The sequence below is a fragment of the Cyprinus carpio genome, chromosome A20 (assembly GCF_018340385.1).
Source record: "Cyprinus carpio isolate SPL01 chromosome A20, ASM1834038v1, whole genome shotgun sequence".
Lineage (NCBI taxonomy): Eukaryota > Metazoa > Chordata > Actinopteri > Cypriniformes > Cyprinidae > Cyprinus > Cyprinus carpio.
Window position 1 is genome coordinate 2,544,953 of NC_056591.1, and position 19,765 is coordinate 2,564,717.

Consider the following 19,765-nt stretch of genomic DNA (forward strand, 5'->3'; position numbering starts at 1 on the left):
GTACCGCTGCTCCATTGAGAGTATCCTCACACATGGTATACTGCACAGCAAACTCTCCAGAGTTAAATCAACTCTGCTTAGAGTGCATATTGTCCTAATCAACAGAGTTAAAATAACACTGAAGTAGTGTTAAAGTTAATGAGATAATTAAGTGATTAATTAAGTGCTGATTGAGCATTAGTGATGAACAGCTGCTGTTAAAAAGCAGAATCACTGAAGAAAAGAAAAACACAAGAACTACAACTGACTTCAGCTCAGAGGTGGGACTTTCAAGTCACAAGCAAGTCTTCAAGTCATATCCCAGGTCCTCAAAGAGTTAAAATTAATTAGATAATTAAGTGACTAATTAAATGATGATTTTGCATGAGTAATGAACACCTGCTGTTATTGAGAATTACAGAGGATCAGATGTTGACGTTTTATTGGTTAAAATGATGCCAACATCATGGAGATCAGAGTTTGCTTTAGTTGGGCTCTTGACCCTTGACTTCCTGTGTTAGATCTCTCTCTGTAGCAATGCATGAGATGTTGTGAAGCAGACAGATCAGATAATCATCATGAGCTGGCTTGATTACAATCAAAATAACCTTTTCATTTATATGCATAGATTCTGCATAATCAATCCCAAAAAGCTACAAAATGCAAAAAAAGTATTGCTTTAATAGGTGCTACAAATGAATTTTAAATCTAAACAATGCATATAAAAATGTGAAGTCCAGTGACTCTTAGACACACACACAGACATCAAGAAACAGCATATGAATCTCAAAAATGGTGACAATCAACAAAATGCTTCATGCAGTATTGCATGCTGGGTAACACCATTGTAAAAACTCCCATCATGCACTGCAGTATGAAAAATTGTCACCACAAGTGTTCGTGTTTAAAAGCCTGAGATGATAGAATTTTCTTTTGTTGTTTCAATATCGAAGCATTAAGATTACATTTATTTAGTGGGATTTTTTTTTTTTTTTTTGGTAGACCAGTAATAGCTGTTTGTCAGTCAAAAACAAAGAGAGCGAGAGAGAGAAGAAAGATAATTCATCTGTTTATTACTTTTGGGAAATATCATATTCACAAACAGAAACAGGCAAATAGTAAACCAAACATCCACCAATATAAAACAGAATTGATTCAGTATGTATTTAATATTCTCAAACAACTGGCATTTGTAGAAAAAAATGAAATTAATGGATAGACTATTTATACAGAAAATAGTTCCGGTCCTCAAATTTGATTGGTTAAATAAATTTCCTATAGTCATTTCACTCTTTGTACACAGCAAAAAATCCAGAGTGAAATCAACTCTGCTGGGAGTACATGTGAGACCACACTCAAGAGTGTGAAAGTGTTAAAATAGGAGTGTTAAATTAACACTGAAGCAGAGTTAAAGTTAATGAGATAATTAAGTGATTAATTGAGTGATGATTGACCATTATTGACGAGACCTGATGTTAACAAGCAGAATCAACAAAGACAAAAATTGAAAATGTTTATGTCACCATTATAGTGGTCAGTGTTTGCTTTAGTTGGGCTCTTGACCCTTAAGTTTTTAAAATTAGATTTGGTTTGGCTGTTATAACTCAGTTTTAATAGAAAGACGAGCAAAATTAAAAACATGATTATGTGATATTAGTTATGTTTTTTACATAATAATTATTTGACCTGAATCACGAAACTTATTTAAAGCCTAAAACATAAAGGAAGTTACTAAGACAATTCAGGTAATAATTTATTCATGTCACAGTGCATCATGGGACCCATGGATGAATTTTGATAGGTGGCACCCAGAATACACTGCAACACAAGTCTCCTGCAACATGCTTTTTTGATTGTCACCGTCGTTGAGGTTCACAGGTTGATTCTTGATGTTTGCATGTCTAAATGAAAGACTCTTTTGAAAGATTTTTGAACAAACAACTTTTAAGAAATTCCACAGATTGTATTCAAAATGCTGGTAATCCTATGCTGAAGAATCATTCAGCCGCAATAATCAACAATGAAAGTTTATCTGACTTTAAAATATTTAGGGTCAAGAGCACAACTAAAGCAAACATTGGCCACTATAATGGTGACATTAAAATAGTGATTTTCGTCTTTGTTTATTCTGCTCGTTAACATCAGGTCTCGTCAATAATGGTCAATCATCACTCAATTAATCACTTAATTATCTCATTAACTTTAACTCTGATTCAGTGTTAATTTAACACTCATATTTTAACACTTTCACACTCTTGAGTGTGGTCTCACATGTACTCCCAGCAGAGTTAATTTCACTCTGGATTTTTTTGCTGTGTATCATTCTATTTCTCTTCTGGTTTTCCAGACTACAGTATGTGTGTGGTGCTGAGTTGAAGCATAGCTGTTTAAGACATGAAGCGTATAGTATTAGTTCTGGCAGGTCACCTGAGTCAAGCTCGCATTGGCTGATTCTCAGCTATCTACCTATAGGAATACGACGCCTATCATGGCATTCCTATATACGGTCTATTCAGTATTATTTAGCAGCTTTTTGCTCAGGAGCAAATTACCCCCTTCATCCCCAACTCAACCTTTCACCACTTTCAGGACTTGGCTTCCTGATATTTCTCGTTGAATCAGACTTCTTTTTATCTTGAATAATGGGGGGTGGGGGTTTATTGATGCTCTCCCTGTTCATTCACGACAGGCTGCATGGATGGGCAGAAAGTTTTTGCCCAGAACAGGGCATCTCGGATGGGTTAAATGCAGAGCACAAATTCCGAGTATGGGACACCATACTTAGCCACACTTCACTTCAGTTCACCTCACCCCAAACTCTATGCTAAGTGTCAATCATTTTGACGATAGTGGTCCTGAAAGAACTCTCTTTTCTTTTGCTTCCTGCTGGAATTCTCCTTGTGCCTGTCCCTCTATTCATTTCTCTGTGATTTCTGTTGTGTGTATTGATGTATGCTCAGTTCTACGATTATGGTATCATTGCTTTATTTTTCTGTTTATCTGCTCTTACTGTTCTAATTGCCCAGCTGCTTAAATTATATGAATTACTTATTTTGTTTTCCATTTGTTCAAACTTGTTACACTTGCATTTCACACAGAAATACTTTATCACCCTCTTAAGCATATTACTGATGAAAGGCTCTCCATAAAGTGAAATTCAAGTCTGATCAGCACACACTATTTACATTATTCTCCTCTTATTTCCTGTTTGAGCTCTGTTACATATGTATGGTCCCTTCCATGAACAACCTCCATGATGGCCAACGCCTGTAACACAAACAGAATTATCACTCACTTCTGGCATCTACAGAATAGTAAATAATAATTGAATTATATATATATATATATATATATATATATATATATATATATATATATATATATATATATATATATATATATATATATATAAACATTTTACTTTTGTCTGTAGTCCTAAAACCTGGAAGAGAATTAGCACATTTGAGCTGTAGATTTAAAAATCTAAGTTAAGGTTTTAAAAATTTGTACTTATAGTTTTTATGCTTAATCGACAACCAAAAAGTGGTGGTCATTTGACAGAAAGAGAGTTAATCCGACAATGAACCACTAAAACCATGAAACACTGAAATGTGTGTCTATAACTAATCTTGGGTCAGGGCTTGAATAAAATTAGGTACATAAAATCAATTGATTGACTCTGGTAAAACTACTACTTTTTATAGACTTTAATAGTTTAAAGCAGATTTTTAAACTATGTTAAATAGGTAATGAAATATTTTACATTTCAATGCTACTTATGTCTTGTGCTTTGAGAATATTTGAGCATCCCGATGTTACGATATCTACCAGCAGGACCATTCTAACTTGCCAAACTTTGACCCTTTTTGGTCCTCCCACTAAAACATACTGTAGAGCAAATCTGTCATCAAGTATTTCTGTATAATTGCCTCCCAGACTTACACGACTGTGTTCTATTATAGTTGTCTTCCACCTCCAAAAGCAATGTCCGCATTTATTGTGTTTCGTCTGCTTGCTCCGAGGTGTATATAATTTATTACATATGATAATTAATGGCTTCTCTTAATTTTCTTAGTGATATTTAGTGCCAGTTAATCAGGAAGTAATGATTTTGCTCTCTTTGACTTGTTGGATGCAAACGGTGCTTATTTGCAAATGTTTTCTGCAACATTCCAGTTTTGCAACTTTGGATGAAAACCTGGATATTATCAATAGATATTTATAGTTTCTGTTGTTATATTTCAAAAGCCATAGTATAAATCACTTACTCTCACATTTATGTTCATGTAATTGCAAACCCATAACACCGTGTTGACACTGGGTACAACCATTGACACATCACCTTGCAACAACAATTTAAGTCTGTCTACACTTTCTCCCATGGAATACAAAAAAACTTCCACACAATGAAATCCAATCCAAAAGGTTTAAAAAGGGACCAAAACGTGATTTGTGCTCTACAATTCAAGTCTTCCACAAGAGAGTCATACAGGTTTGGAATGACAGTTAGAAATAACACACATAAACTGACAGTCACCACTGATACGCTACTACTAAATATTGTAGAAACATAATTTTCTGTAAAGTTGCTTCGCAACTATTTGTATCGTAAAAAGCACTCTACAAATAAACTTGAATTGAATGACATAAGGGCCAGTCAGTTTTGGGGGAGTTTGTACCTTTTGAAGTGCACTTATGCCAGTGGACTTCCTGTCCAGAGCCATGTAGAGTCTGCCCATCTTTAGATACATTGATGCAATATTTAAAGAGTATGCTGGGTAAAGGACACTACAGATAAAAAGCAGGCATTAATATGTTGGTATATGCACAGATATCACACAATATTATAGTATATACATGAATGCATGTTCTTACGTGTATGGCTTCATGATTTTTTCTCCATATCTAACTGCTCCATCATAATTCTCCATGAAAAGACAGATGCCCATGGCCTGGTACATCATGTGAAGGATGTAGATGTTAGCGTCATCAAACACGGTGCTCATCTTATCAATGCTGAGCTCACACATCTCTAGCAGCTCAGCGGGACGTGAACGAGTCAAGATTCAATAAATGTTTGGCTTAAGCTTCAAATTATTTAATGACCTTTGACTAAACAACTTCAGTGGTGGGCTAAGGTGTTCTGGGTGGTTGCTAGGGTGTTGCAAAGCTGATCTAAGTGGCTATATTCATTTAATATTTTGGTCTCTAGATGTGGCTTTGAACAAATTAAAGCAACACTTCTCTTCAAAAAGCCGCATAATTTGAGACACTGAGGTTTTAAAAAACTGACAGGTTCACTCCTAAATCTTAACCCAATACGCAGTAGTAATAGTGATACTTGACTTAGCAAAAAAAAAAAAAAAATGAATTATACAATGTATAACAGAGCCTGTCCTCCAACAAAAAAATGACCATATAGGTCAAACGTGCAAGCACCTTATTACGACCTATCCACCATTTTCCTGATGTAAAAATGGGTGCTGCCATTTGTAAATTCTATGGGTCTTGCTTCCGGTCTCATTTGCTTCCAGCTATTTTTAGCTGTACAAAACAGTTTGTTTTACTGCTTGATATTGACAATTGATGTGTCCTATCATATTATTTTGATCTGTTATCTTAATTAAGAACACACTGGTTTGTACTGCAAACAGTTTTACCGTTTACTGCACGTTGTTATTCTCCTAGTTATTTACCTATAGAGGCTAATGAAACAGAAGTCTCACCCATAGACTTACCTCCGTGATGAGGAAAAAGGTGGATATTTACGTTTTAAAGTTAAATGCCCTCTAGCGGGCGTAAAAAAATTACAGTATCGTGTTGCATCTGTCGTCATGAAATTACATATAACGTCATTACCAATCAAACTACGTGTTTATTTAAATGCAATGTGTGGTTTTTTTACACAGATCTCACAGTAATTTGTACATATTTTACTACGTGGCTTATTCGTTCGAATGACCACACCTAACCCCACCCCTAAACCTACTACCCCTCACAGAAATCATGCAAAACTATGATTTATAGAGCATATACATTTTATGAACATTCTCTGGGATCGAACCCATGATCGCATGATTACATATCATCATATAACGCAATGCTCTGCCAACTGAGCTACATGAAACCCAAATTACAATGGAAATAAAAGAGTAGAAAACCTTAATATGAAAATGTCCTTTTGCAGATGGGGTGCAATTGTAGTATACGCTTTGATGGGTCGTATTTCAGGGATTTGGGCAAACGACCTATACAGGCGTATTGATTGGAGGACAGGTTGAATAATAATATTTTGGATACCTCAGTATTGTAATGACAGATTTATGAATGAAGCAATTAAGCAGCACGGCAATTATGCAATCAATTTTACACACTTCAAGAAGTAAAAAGGGTCAAAAAGGATATTTTTCTCAAGTTTGGCCTTGCGGAAGTCTTCCATGGCTTTCCGAGCGTAAAACACCATATCCCTGATCTCCTTTTGACTGATTTCATCACTCAGTTTCCGCACGTTCATCTTCTTCATATCCTACAAAACCACATGAGCAAAATTATATCCTCTACATATTATATTATATTATAATAATATATTATAAAACAAAACCATAAGTAATTTCTTATCCCTCTTCACATTTTGTTGATTTTCTTCACTGCTAAAGAAACTCTTAAGCCTCTTAAAAGTCCTTTTCAGTACTCCTAACAATTTTGGACATTAAGAGCTCTTTTTAAGGGTTAAGATGCTTTCTCAATTACTTTCTTCTTTACTAGGATCTTTTGTTTAATTGTAAAAGGAAACACCCACATTTCTAAGAATTGTCTTAGAATTTTGTCACTAGGAGAAACTCTTTGCACTAAGAATTTTCATGAATATGGGCTAAAAACTAAGTTACATTTGACACAGGAATAAGACTAAATAAAAAATAGGAAACAAAATTAACACTAGTTTTTAGGGAATTTTTGTAAAACAGTAATACTGTTTTACAAATACAAAGCTGAATTTTTCATTAGCCATTAAAGTCATTACATTTCAGTGTCACATGATCCTTCAGAAATCATTCAAATAGAATAAATTGTTGCTCAAAATAGTATTATTAATGTTGAAAACAGTTGAGCTGCTTAATATTTTTGTGAAAACCATGATACATTTTTTTTTTCCCCAGGATTATTTAATAAACAGAAAGTGCAAAAGAACATTGTTTATTTTAAATATATATTTTTTTGTAATTATGTAAATGTCTTTACTATCACTTCTGATTAATTTATTGAGTCCTTGCTTTTTAAAATGTTTTTGAACTGTAGTATGTATTTTATATTATATTTTTTTTACTATTGCTATTATTTATGTTATTTATATTTTTTATTTATATATGTCTGTATGTGTTTATTGTGTATCTGGCTGCTGTGTAAATGGGTCAAAGACAAATTTTCCTAAATGCAACAAAGTATATTCCATCCATTCCACACACCATGGATTTGGTTGTGCACTCTTTACAGTCACAGCTGAAGTAGTAGATGTCTCTGAGTTTCTCGATCCTGTCCTCTGTAGGGTACAGCAGGTCTATGTAGCTGGTATATATCTGCGCACACACAGAGCAAGTACAGAGAAAGCTGTCAGTAACTTAAAGAAAACAATAAGGATAACAGCAAAGTATGAGACATTCATGTTCAAGACAGGTTCACGACAGCTTCAGTTTTACCTGCTATTGATTTTGGGCATGCTGGGTAATCCAAAAGCATGGTCACTCATGAATCATATGACCACATTACACTGTAAAAAACCCAACTTGAAAAAGTGTAAATGACTATGTTTAAACTTGCTGAGTGAAAATCCATGAAAAGTCAGTACAACTAAGTTTAATACACATATTCTATTTAATTCTTTTTTTTCATGAAGTAAAAAAGATGGGTTTTGTGAACAACGCTTCACACAAGTAAGTTCATCCAAAAAAAAGGCAGAAGAAAAAAAAACTGTCTGCCAACTTAATTTGAGCTAAGACAATCTCATTTAGGAACTGCCCTCGCACATAAAAACATGCTAAGAAAAGCATTATGGGAATTATAAGGGGCCATTTTGATGAACTAGTATGATTTATATACTTTTAAACAACTATATACTTTTTTTTGGTCCCTACATTTTTAAAACAAAATGTATAGTAAGTTTGCCCTTACATTTTTGCCCTGAGCACCCCTCGTTGCCATGACTGATACGTTTTCAGTTACACTCAGTAATTATGATCTGTAAGTAATCATACAGAAGTAAATTACTATTAAAATTATTTTCTCCCTCCTTCAGACAACAGACATCTCATCACAGACACAACATGGCTCTATGGCGATTTTTGTTTTGTAGGTTTTCAAATTTTGTTCATCTCAAATTTAACTGATCACCATTCATTTATGAAATGGGTGTTGACATCATTTCCATGTGGGCTCCTTTCATCAGTTGTTTATATCAGATTAACACATAATGCACCATGCTTTGTTTGAAAGAGTGTATTTGAGCTTTGATTTTTATATTTACACATTGCACTGGTTCCCTATCAAACATCGTATAGATTTTAAGCCCTGAATGGTTTAGCACCTCAGTATTTGAAAGAGCTCTTGTTACATTATAGTCCTCCACGTACGCTCCGTTCTCAAAACTCTGGCAATTTGATAATACCTAGAATATCAAAGTCAACTGCGGGCGGCAGATCCTTCTCCTATTTAGCGCCCAAACTCTGGAATAACCTACCTAACATTGTTCGGGAGGCAGACACACTCTTGCAGTTTAAATCTAGATTAAAGACCCATCTCTTTAACCTGGCTTACACATCACATACTAATACACTTCTAATATCCAAATCCTTTAAAGGATTTTTAGGCTGCATTAATTAGGTAAACCGGAACCGGAAACACTTCCCATAACACCCGATGGACTTGCTACATCATTAGAAGAATGGCATCTACGCTCATATTAGTCTGTTTCTCTTTTATTCCGAGGTCACCGTAGCCACCAAATCCAGTCTGTATCCAAGTCAGAGGGTCACTGCAGTCACCCGGATCCAGTCTGTATCCAGCCCAGATGGTGGATCAGCACCTAGAAAGGACCTCTACAGCCCTGAAAGACAGCGGAGACCAGGACAACTAGAGCCCTTGAGACAGATCCCCTGTAAAGACCTTGTCTCAGACGACCACCGGGACAAGACCACAGGAAACAGATGATTCTTCTGCACAATCTGACTTTGCTGCAGCCTGGAATTGAATGAACTGCTGGTTTCGTCTGGTCAGAGGAGAACTGGCCCCCCAACTGAGCCTGGTTTCTCCCAAGGTTATTTTCTCCATTCTGTCACCGATGGAGTTTTGGTTCCTTGCCGCTGTCGCCTCTGGCTTGCTTAGTTGGGGACACTTCATTTACAGCGATATCGTTGACTTGATTGCAAATTATTGCACAGATACTATTTAAACTGAACTGAGCTGCATGATGACATCACTGATTTCAATGATGAACCGCCTTTAACTGTAATTTTGCATTATTGACACTGTTTTCCTAATTAATGTTGTTCAGTTGCTTTGACACAATCTTTTTTGTTTAAAGCGCTATATAAATAAAGATGACTTGACTTGCGCCACCATTTTTTCATTTAATTTATATAATTTTTAGGTCACTGATTTAAAGGAGACTTATGCAAGAGGAGTGAAACTGGGCATCCTTGAAGTTATGGAGGATGATCTCTCACAGGCAACAAAGAGTTGCCTAAACTTCAGCGTCTTCCTGGAGGAAGCGGTGGCAATGGAGGACCATCTGACTTTCCCACTGCTTTCATGGTACTCTTTGGACTTGTTCATTGGCACACAGCAGTCACAGAGATCCACGCAAGTCTGAATTTCCCCAGTAAGCCTCATTACACACAGGTCGTGCAAGTTCAGGGAGGATGCAATACAGGTTCTCACGGTTTGTCCAACCAGACTTGGTGCTCCGAGCACATGCTGATGCTGTTAGCCCCTCCCTGGCAAATCAACATGAGGAAGGATCTTCTTTCTCAGGGGCAGGGTACAATTTGGCCCAGACCTCTGGAACCTCCATGTAGAGGTCTTCACAGTGCACCCGAGACCCGTCGACCCGGGACCCGTACGGGTTCGGGTCTATATTTTAAATGATCAGCCGGGTCCGGGTCGGGTCCGAATCTATTACTTCGGTCCCGGGTCTGTTTAACATTGTGTGTAATACCCATGTGATCGGAGTCATCGGACTCGGCGAACACCCGGCCGTGTTCAGACACTGCTTGTGTTTTTTGTAACTTGCAACTTGTAAAATTAGGAAAAGAAAAGCGTGAGAGAAAAAAAAGGCGATCTCTCTCTCTCTCTCTCTCTGCCGTTAGAAGCAGAGCGCGCAGACTCAGAGTTAATGCAAGTGCACGCACAGTAATAATGCTTGCAGACTTGACATGCTCATATTTAATATATTTCAAATCAGCAACAAAATCTGAGGTGAACTGTCACATGAATGTTTTCTATGATGCTCAAATTGCGTTAAAAAGCATATTTTAGGTTGATCCAGCTAGCACGCATGTGCAGTCTCAAGCGCGTGTCATGTTTCTATGGCAACCAGTGAGGGACGCAATGACTTCGACCGCCAAACCGCGCTTTACATGTTCTCCCATTTTTAGAATAATATAAATGAACCGTTAATCTTAAAGTTTTAGTGGTCAGATTCAGACTCGACGCAGAGCAGAGAGCACAGAGATGATAGCAAATAAATAACATCAGCGGCCATGGCACACAACGAGCAGTCGTTATTATCGTTCAAAAGGGCAAACAGTCGAAGTTATAATGCGAGTTAACTCGAGTCAGAATGTACATGTGCACAGCTGCATTTGTCATCCGTCACCGTGACATCAAGTGGATTTTTGAAGCTGAAATAATGAGTGGATTAAGCTTGGACTTGGAATAACGAGAGGAATAACATGGATAACTTTCTTGTCGGAGGATTGTAATGCATCACAGGCAGTCAGGTACAAGGAAGAGAGACTACGGCTCTGTAAATTAGGTAACGTTAAGACAAAAAGTTGTATTTTTCGCAACAGGTTTATTGACTTGTCATAGCAATTTAAGCTGGAATATGTGACAATCGGGTCTGTGTCTTCCCGGCGGGTTCGGGTACAGCTTTCAAATAATAGATGGGTCCGGGTCGGGTCCGGGTAGGCATTTCTCGGATCTACAGTACACGGGTCCGAGTCCAGCTTTTGAAATAATAGACGGGTCCGGGTCGGTTCAGTGTAGTACATTACGGGTCTCTTTCGGTTTCGGGCACGAATTTTTGGACCCGTGAAGACCTCTACCTTCATGGCTGGTCCCTACATGGAACGAGGAGGAATTCAAGGGGCCATCACAACCACTCAGGCAGGATCTATTAGTTGGTTATGTGCTCTGAAGTGGCACTTGTTCATTGCTTGATGCTCTGGGAAGACCCACAGAGCTCCATCCACTTTGAAAGTGTATGTGACTGCGATAGCAGAAAATCACAACACTGTAAATGGTAGATCGGTAGAGAAGCACAATCTTATTACTTTCTGGAGGGGTGCGTGTAGATTAAATCCTCAGAGACGGCACCTCATCCCCTCTTGGGGTCTCTCAGTGGTCTTACATGTCATACAGAGAGATCTGTTAGAGCCTTTACAGTCAGTTGAAGACACCTCTGTAAAGACAGTGGGGGATCTACAAGCCCACTCTATTAACCAAATGTGCCTAGAGTTTGGACCCGCAGACCCTCACATGGTCCTGAAAGCATTGGGCAGCCATATTGCTGCGGTGCCCAGGGAGCAGTTGTGGGTTTGGTGCCTTGCTCAAGAGCTTTGGGGTGTTGATTGACTCATTCTGAATCCAATTCATAGCTTTTTTTTTAGGTTTTTTTTCAAAATGTTTATTTATTTCTTTATTTTTTATTCACGAAACTTACCCACATTTAAGTGTTTATAAAAAAGAATGCATGAAGCTAGAACAAAATGTATTTGTTTATAAGCAGACACTGTTCTTTCGTTTGATGTTTTTTATGTTCAGATATTCATATAACAAAATATGTACAAATTAATACCTAAATAGGGACATAGTAGTATACTTAAAGTATTATGTAAAGTTCACTTGAGAAAAACTTACGAGTATACTTGCAATATAAAACTACTAAACTAGTAGTTTACTGGGATTATACTTCAAAGTGAACTAAAAATGCAAGTATTTAATTAGTAAACTATTAGTATACCTATAAGTTCACTTGTAGTATAGTAGTATTACAAACTAAAAACATATGTAAACTAGTTGTGTACTCAAAGTTTACTACTGTTATACTTAAAGTATACTTAAAAGTATACTTTTATATATATGAAAGTGGGCCAATTTAGTCCCAAGGAGTATTTAAATAGTAAAAGTATACTACTAGAACACTGATATTTGTATACTTATTACATAAAGTATACTTTAAAATATACTTGAACTTTACTTACTATAAACCTGAAGTTTACTTCTTTTCGGTAAGGGTGGTCTAGGCTGAAAAATAAGCTTTTTTAACATTATTTAAACAGAAGAAACAACATTCATTTGGCAGTTCATTTCATATATATCATATATATATATATATATATATATATTATATATATATATATATAGATATATATATATATATATATATATATATATATATATATTGGAAGGTTACAAGGAGGTGAAGTGCACTTGTTGGTTGACATGCCATGCTTGTCAGCATTTGAGCAACCATAGATTTATAATGCAGTTCAGCTAGTTCTGGCATTTATAGAGACCACTAGTGTTGGATCTTTGACACAACGTCAAAAGTAACTGACAGAAAGGAAATGTAATGGTTACTATTGTAACTCTTGTTCAATGAGTTCCCTGAAATAATTTGTTAATGAACATTTTGTCAGTAATTTCACTACTTTAACACTTATAAGAGAACAGTGGCATACTGACCTCTTGCCCTTGACTGATTTTCTGCACAGCCCGTACTTCAGCGTGGATACCTCTGTATGTGACTATGACGTTGGGACAGCAGCTGTGGTTCAAGAGGGCAATGCTAAAAGAGCAACAAAAAAACAATACTGGAATGTGGGAGGGGAAAAGTGGATAAAAGTAGTGTTATAAAGAACCTCAGAGAGTTTAGAGAGCTAGTAAATGATAAAAATAGAAATGTAAATACAAAAGGCTGTAAAGGAGCAAAATGTCCCCACTTGGACATCCCAAGATATGTTTCTCTAAGTACACAAAACGGTGGATTACGCTTTCAGCCGAAATGCTGGGTTGAAACTGTTGTGTAAGGAGGGTTATTTGTGCCAATTTAAGTTGATAATCATTTGTAATCAGTAACTCAGCGGTGCAATGTTGGGAATGTGGACGTGAACAAGAGAAAACATTTGCTTAAACTAGAGGTGCTAGCACAGGTTTCTTAATTCCCTCAAACAAGTGTTTGTCATCACAGGTATCTGGTGGTTTTCCATCTCCAGTTTGTTGTTTTTCTCTCTCCTCAGTTTCTTTTTTGAATGTGAAACAGTGGACCGGGAGAGTATTACAACCTTGTTGACAAAGTAATTAGCTGAGCTTAAAGGTAATGAAAATGCTGGTGATGATTTTATGTTTACTTATGTCACATGCACTGTGCGTACACGTTTACACACTGGCGCACATATAAAAACCAAAGTATACTTTGGGGTTAAGGGGCATGTGGTTGTAACTTTGTAAGTATTACCTTTTTTAATGTCAGTTTGGTTGCTTGGATTATTCCTTAAATAAACCTCTGCAAATGGATTCCCAATATGCTTGTGTTTTACAGACAACAGAATGCAATAACATTTGTAGAATTCATGATTTGTTTGATTTTTCACTCCAAATCAAATTTCCCATGCAACTTGAAACATGGCCAATAAAGTATAGTCAATTCCTTTCAAATTCCACCTCCATTGCAAGTTGAGCCAATTCTCATTTCGCTCAAACACCAAGTTTTCTGTAATTTCTCATTTTTTGCCTATGTTTGTCATGGCTATTTGCTTGGCCAATGTCTTGCTTTCCTTCATTTTCTTTTGCTATGTTAAGCTGTAAGACCTACAAAATCAAGCCCTTAACAATACCATAATATAAACATCAATAATCTTTGCCAGAATTACTTGGGGTGCTTCTCAATACTAAAACTGATGCTACATCGTTTCCTCGCTCCGTCCTCCAGCACATGATCCAGAAACCAATCGAACTTAGCCATCTTGAAGGGCATCTCAATTCTCTAATTGCACTGCGAGGTACAAGAATCAAGGAAGCTTCCTGAGGAGTCATGAGAGAGCATACACAGGTGTATCCTTCCCTTATATTCTAAGGGATGGAGCTAAGATGCGAGGAAAGGATGTGAGGAAAGGAAACGATGATGCACAAATAAAAAAAAAGAGAAGAACCCCGTATGTTTTGTTTTATCTTTCTTGTCCATTGTTCATTTTGTTAACAAAACTAATGATGAAAATGTTTGTTGACAGACTTTTTGTTTTGTCAGCAAAAATATGAACAGGAATTTCTAATGTAGATGATGAGAAAAATATCACTGCAAGATATTTCAATGCACTAGCAATGTTCTCTTAGAAAAGTAAAAATGTGGAAATTATATTGTTAATTCCATAGGTCTTCAACCCTGCTCCTGGGGTTAATTCAACGACTTTATGCTGTAGATGCTTCAGGGCTCATGAGATACTGGATTTAAATGCAATACTGCATAGTTATGCAACCATTTTCAAGATCAATTAATTTCTACAAAAAAAAAAAAAAAAAAAGACACGAGTATCTGTGTTTTAAATAATCAATCCATTAACTGTCACTGACAATAACAGAAATAATTGATAATTTAATTAGTGATTAATATGGACTGCTTTTTTAAAAACACACTGCTGTTCAAAAGTTTGGGATCAGTAAGATTTGTAATGTTTTTTAAAGAAGTCTCTTTAAAAACTCTTAAAAAAACAAAAACAAAACAGTAATATTGTGAAATACTGCATTGTATGTTTGTTGTTTTGTTCTTATGTTTATCCGTGATTATGATTACCTGCCAAGGGACCGCGGATGAAAACCACTGGCTAAATTCGGTACAATGCATGAAATGGAAACATTTATGTTAAAATTGTACATGGTCCCTTTTCAAATAAATGTTAGTAATTATAAATATTATTGCAATTTAAAATAATTGTTTTCTATTTTAATATACTTTAAAATATAATTTATTCCTGTGCTGCAAAGACGAATTTCCAGCATCATCACTACAGTCTTCACTATCACATGATCCTTCAGAAATCATTCTAATATGCTGATTTATTATCAATATTGGAAACAGTTTTGCTGCTTAATAGTTTTTTGGAACCTGTGATACTTTTTTCAGGATTCTTTGATGAATAAAAAGTTAAAAAGAACAGCATTTATTCAAAATAGAAATCTTTTGTAACAATATATACTACCGTTCAAAAGTTTGGGGTCAGTAAAAATAGAAATCTTTTTTGTTTTAAGAGAAATTATGTTTTTAATTTAATGTTAAATTAATGTTTTTATTCAGCAAGCACATGCTAAATTGATAAAAAGTGGTAATAAAGACTTATATTGTTAGAAAAGATTCTATTTTGAATTAATGCTGTTCTTTTTAACTTTTTATTCATCAGAGAATCATAGGTTCGAAAGAATTATTAAGCAGCAAATATTAAGCAGGTTTTGCTTTGTTTTGTTTAAAGCAGGGTTGTCAAACTCAGTTCCTGGAGGGCTGGAGCACACCTGATCCAACCAATAAAGTCCTTCAGGCTTATGTGAAAACTATGTGGCATGTGTGTTGGCGCAGGATTGAAAAAAAACTCTGCAGGGATCCGACAATAGCATCAGTTGCTAATAAAATATCAAGCAAAGCTCATTTTTGAACACAATCCATTTAAAGTGTGTGACAGTCACTAATGCAAATAGCAGGACACTATTTTATGAGCATTCAGGACTGCTCACAAACCATGTCCAAGAGAGGCTGGAAATAGACTTGGACCATCTAATGTTCCCTATATTACAGCAGAATATATGATTATTCATTACACAACAGTCTTATTATATAGATTGTGTATGTGTTTTCTTGTGCTTACTCTGGAAAAATAGCTAAACCCAAGCTCGAGAGTTCCTCATCCTCCACAGTAAAGCCGTTACAGTGAACCTGTGTAAAGTAGACACAACACATCATGTATCATTGCTCTAAACAACTGTTTACTTTAATTGGACCATTAAGTGATTAACTGACCTTTTGCGGAGACCCCTTTGGTTACCATTGCTCGCTTAGATGTATTTAGCAAAATGCTTTAAGAAATTAATTTAGTCTAATTGTCACTACAATATGTTCATAGAGTGTCATAGAGTGCCAGTAACAGAATAGATTACTGACACTTTATGGGGGAATAGGTAGAATGATGTGTAATATTCCAAAAAGCATTTTTATTATTTGTTGTTTTGGGCCACATCTCATATCCGTACTGCAGTGAGCATTTTTCCTGGATATATTTCATCTACTTTAGTGTTCCAAACATTAACAAGGACCATTTAGGCAAACACATCATTATTCATCAAATTGTGTTTTACTATTTAAAAGTATTTTTTTTAAAATATTCTTTAATAAATAAATAAATAAATAAATAAATAAATAAATAAATAAATAAATTGTCAAAACAAACATTACATTTGATGTTGTTGAATGCAAACTCATTAGGGGTAAAAAAAAAAAAAAAAAAAAAAAGTATTTCTGATGTTCAGTTCGCATGACATTTTATATAGATCCAATAGGGAAAAACTCACCCTATACTTTTTAAGAGTCATTAAAACAACAACAACTACTCTTTAATCAATAATTATCTATACACAACATTATTTACAACAATTAACTGAATTATATTCCATGTCTCCCCTAAATCTGAGGTTTTCAAACTTTTAAAAGTTTTAAAAATGAAAAAAGGCTATTTACACACCGCTCCTGATAATATACTGAGGTCTAATGAAGCGAAAAGACTGGTCTGTGCCAAATCAGTAAATCATTATTTGTAACCATAGCCTCTGCAAATGACCTGCTTGCTGTTGCATGATGACATTTGCTTGGTAGCAAAGTCACGCGTGGCATTTTATTTATTAAAGAAGGATTGATCAGTAAAGCAGCAAGGAGGGGCATTGCAAAGGGTCAGCTGTCAAAACTTCTGTGTTTACCTGTGATAAAAGTGTGAGCAGGGCATGATGATCAGGGAAATCCAGGTGTTTGGAATAGAAGTGATGGAGACCGGCTATATGTGCTTCAGTCATCTCTTTTTTCTCATTATCCATATCCTCCATGTCTGCGAGAAAATGAAGACATAATAACATTATATACAGTAACAGCTTTACATGCTTAAAGTTAACATAAAATTACATTTGCAACTATGATGTATTTCCAAGTAATGATATTAAAACAAGAGAAAATAAATGTAACCACTGGGAATTAGATTAGATAGTTTTTTTTTTTTTTTTTTTAAAGCACAATACACCCAAAGGCAATTGACAATAATTGATCCAAAAATAAAATTCAACCAATTTTTGAATTATTGGAAAAAAACTATAAAAATATGAATCACAAAGAACTGCAGAAAATACACAAATTGAAAACTGAATAAATAAATAAATAAATAAATAAAAAGAAAAAGAAAACTATTTTCTAAATACTGTGTAAGGCAGAGGAAACAGGCTCAAATTTAAAGCAAAAAGAAATAATTAAAAAACTCTGAGCCCTAAAATTGAAAGATAATCAAATCACTAGATTTTGCACTTAAAGGGTTAGTTCACCCAAAAATGAAAATTATTCAGTTTTTTTTTTCTCACCCAAGAGGCATCCTAGGTGTATATGATTTTCTTCTTTCAGACGAATCCAGTCGGAGTTATATTAAAAATGGTCTTTGATCTTTCAAGCTGTTTAATGGCACTCAGCGGGTGTTGCATGCATCAGTCCAAAAGAAGTTAAATAAAAAGCGCCCATCCATAAAAAAGTGTCTCACATGGCTACGGGGGTGAACAAATCCCTCCTGTGGCGAATCGATGCATTTTGTAAGAAAAATATCCATATTCAAAAAGGAATAATCACTTTAATGTAGCTTGCACCAACAGTTTTACACGGAAGCATCTCCATGCTGATGACGTATGAGGTCAGCATTGCGCATGCACCGCTGAGTCTTGTGAAAACCAACGTTTTTATTACAGGATCAAAGGAAGCAAAGTTTCCTTACTTTAGCAAAGAAAAACCAGTCTCCTCTTGGTTTATATCGAAATGCTCTGACATCCTTCTTCTCATATCCTCGTTTTGTACTTCTAATTATTGACCGTTGTTTTGTTTTAATTTCTCTGCTGCGTTTCCACGTTCCTCACTTCTGAGCAGTGCATATGCAAAACTGAACTCACACGTCATCCGCCCAGAACTGTTTCCGTGTACAACAGTGAGCGCAAACTAGATTAAATTGATAATTACGTTTTGAATAATGATATTTTCCTTCAAAACACATTGATTCGCCACAGGAGGCGTTTGTTCACCCCCGGGAGCTGTGTGAGACACTTTTTTTTTTTTATTGGATGGGCACTTTTTATTTAACTTCTTTTTGGACTGATGCATGCATGCAAATGTTACACCCCTTAACACTGTGATGCAGAGGTGGGACTTTCAAGTCACAAGCAAGTCTTCAAGTCATATCCCAAGTCCTCAAACAGTTAAAGTTAATGAGATAATTAAGTGACTAATTTCATGACAATTGTGCAATTGTAATGAACACCTGCTGTTATTGAGAATTACAGAGGAACAGATGTTGATGTTTTATTGGTTAAAATGATGCCACCATCATGGAGATCAGTGTTTGCTTTAGTTGGGCTCTTGACTTCTTATACTAGATCTCTCTCTGTAATACTGCACATGGTGTTATGAAGTAGAGAGACTGGTGCTGTACAGTGTGCAACTATTAGCTATTTATATGATGAGATAATCACTGTGAGATGTCTTGAGTACATACTAAATATTTAATGCAAATTACAATTTTAAGTCCATTACTATTTAGACACACACATCAAGAATCAGCATATGAATCTCAACAATGGTGATGATCAACAAAATGCTTCATGCTGCAATGCATGCTGGGTAACACCAGTGTAAAAACTCCCATCATGCACTGCAGTATGAAAAATTATTGTCACCGCTGTTGAGGATCATATGATAAGTGTTCGTGTCTAAAAGCCTGAGCTAATACAGTTCTTTTTTTCCTTCAATATCAAAGCATTACGGTGGTGTTTATTTAGTAGGACTTTTTTTTTTTTTTTTCTTTTTCTAGTGTTAGGTGGTTGTTGGTTGTTAGTTAGTAGATAGGGGAAATTCATGTTGTTGATTTTTATTGATTTTTAGTTAGAAAGTTTTTGAATCAATAATGGATAAATGTTTGTTGTGAATGTTGCAATTGCTTAAAAGCAATTTACTTTGAATTACTATAAGGGTCAAGAGACAAACTAAAGCAAACCTTTACCACAATTATGGTGGCATCGTGTGTGTGTTTGTTGATTTCATCTAAGGCTGTGCCTAAATTCAGATGTAGTTCTTGTGTTTCTCTTTTCTTCAATGATGTTGACAGTTAACAGCAGATGTTCATCACTAATGCAAAATCATCATTTAATTAGTCACTTAATTATCTTATTAACTTATTAACTCTTTGAGGACTTGGGATATGACTTGAAGACTTGCTTGTGACTTGGAAGTCCCACC

At 35.6% G+C, this 19,765-nt stretch overlaps 1 protein-coding gene across 1 annotated transcript in view; it reads right to left on the reverse strand.

The window, feature by feature from the left end:
* Nucleotides 1-2,318: 2,318 nt before the first annotated feature.
* The window catches only part of smyd2b (SET and MYND domain containing 2b), a 29,602-nt gene continuing 12,155 nt past the window's right edge, over nucleotides 2,319-19,765 (reverse strand). Inside the window, exons 5-12 of the mRNA XM_042777363.1 lie at nucleotides 17,209-17,333; nucleotides 16,107-16,174; nucleotides 12,940-13,042; nucleotides 7,443-7,553; nucleotides 6,385-6,505; nucleotides 4,855-5,029; nucleotides 4,659-4,767; nucleotides 2,319-3,246 (exon numbers count right to left, since the gene is read on the reverse strand). Of these exons, the coding sequence (XP_042633297.1) occupies nucleotides 3,166-3,246; nucleotides 4,659-4,767; nucleotides 4,855-5,029; nucleotides 6,385-6,505; nucleotides 7,443-7,553; nucleotides 12,940-13,042; nucleotides 16,107-16,174; nucleotides 17,209-17,333 (893 nt within the window). The 3' untranslated portion in view covers nucleotides 2,319-3,165. The remainder of the gene's footprint in view (nucleotides 3,247-4,658; nucleotides 4,768-4,854; nucleotides 5,030-6,384; nucleotides 6,506-7,442; nucleotides 7,554-12,939; nucleotides 13,043-16,106; nucleotides 16,175-17,208; nucleotides 17,334-19,765) is intronic.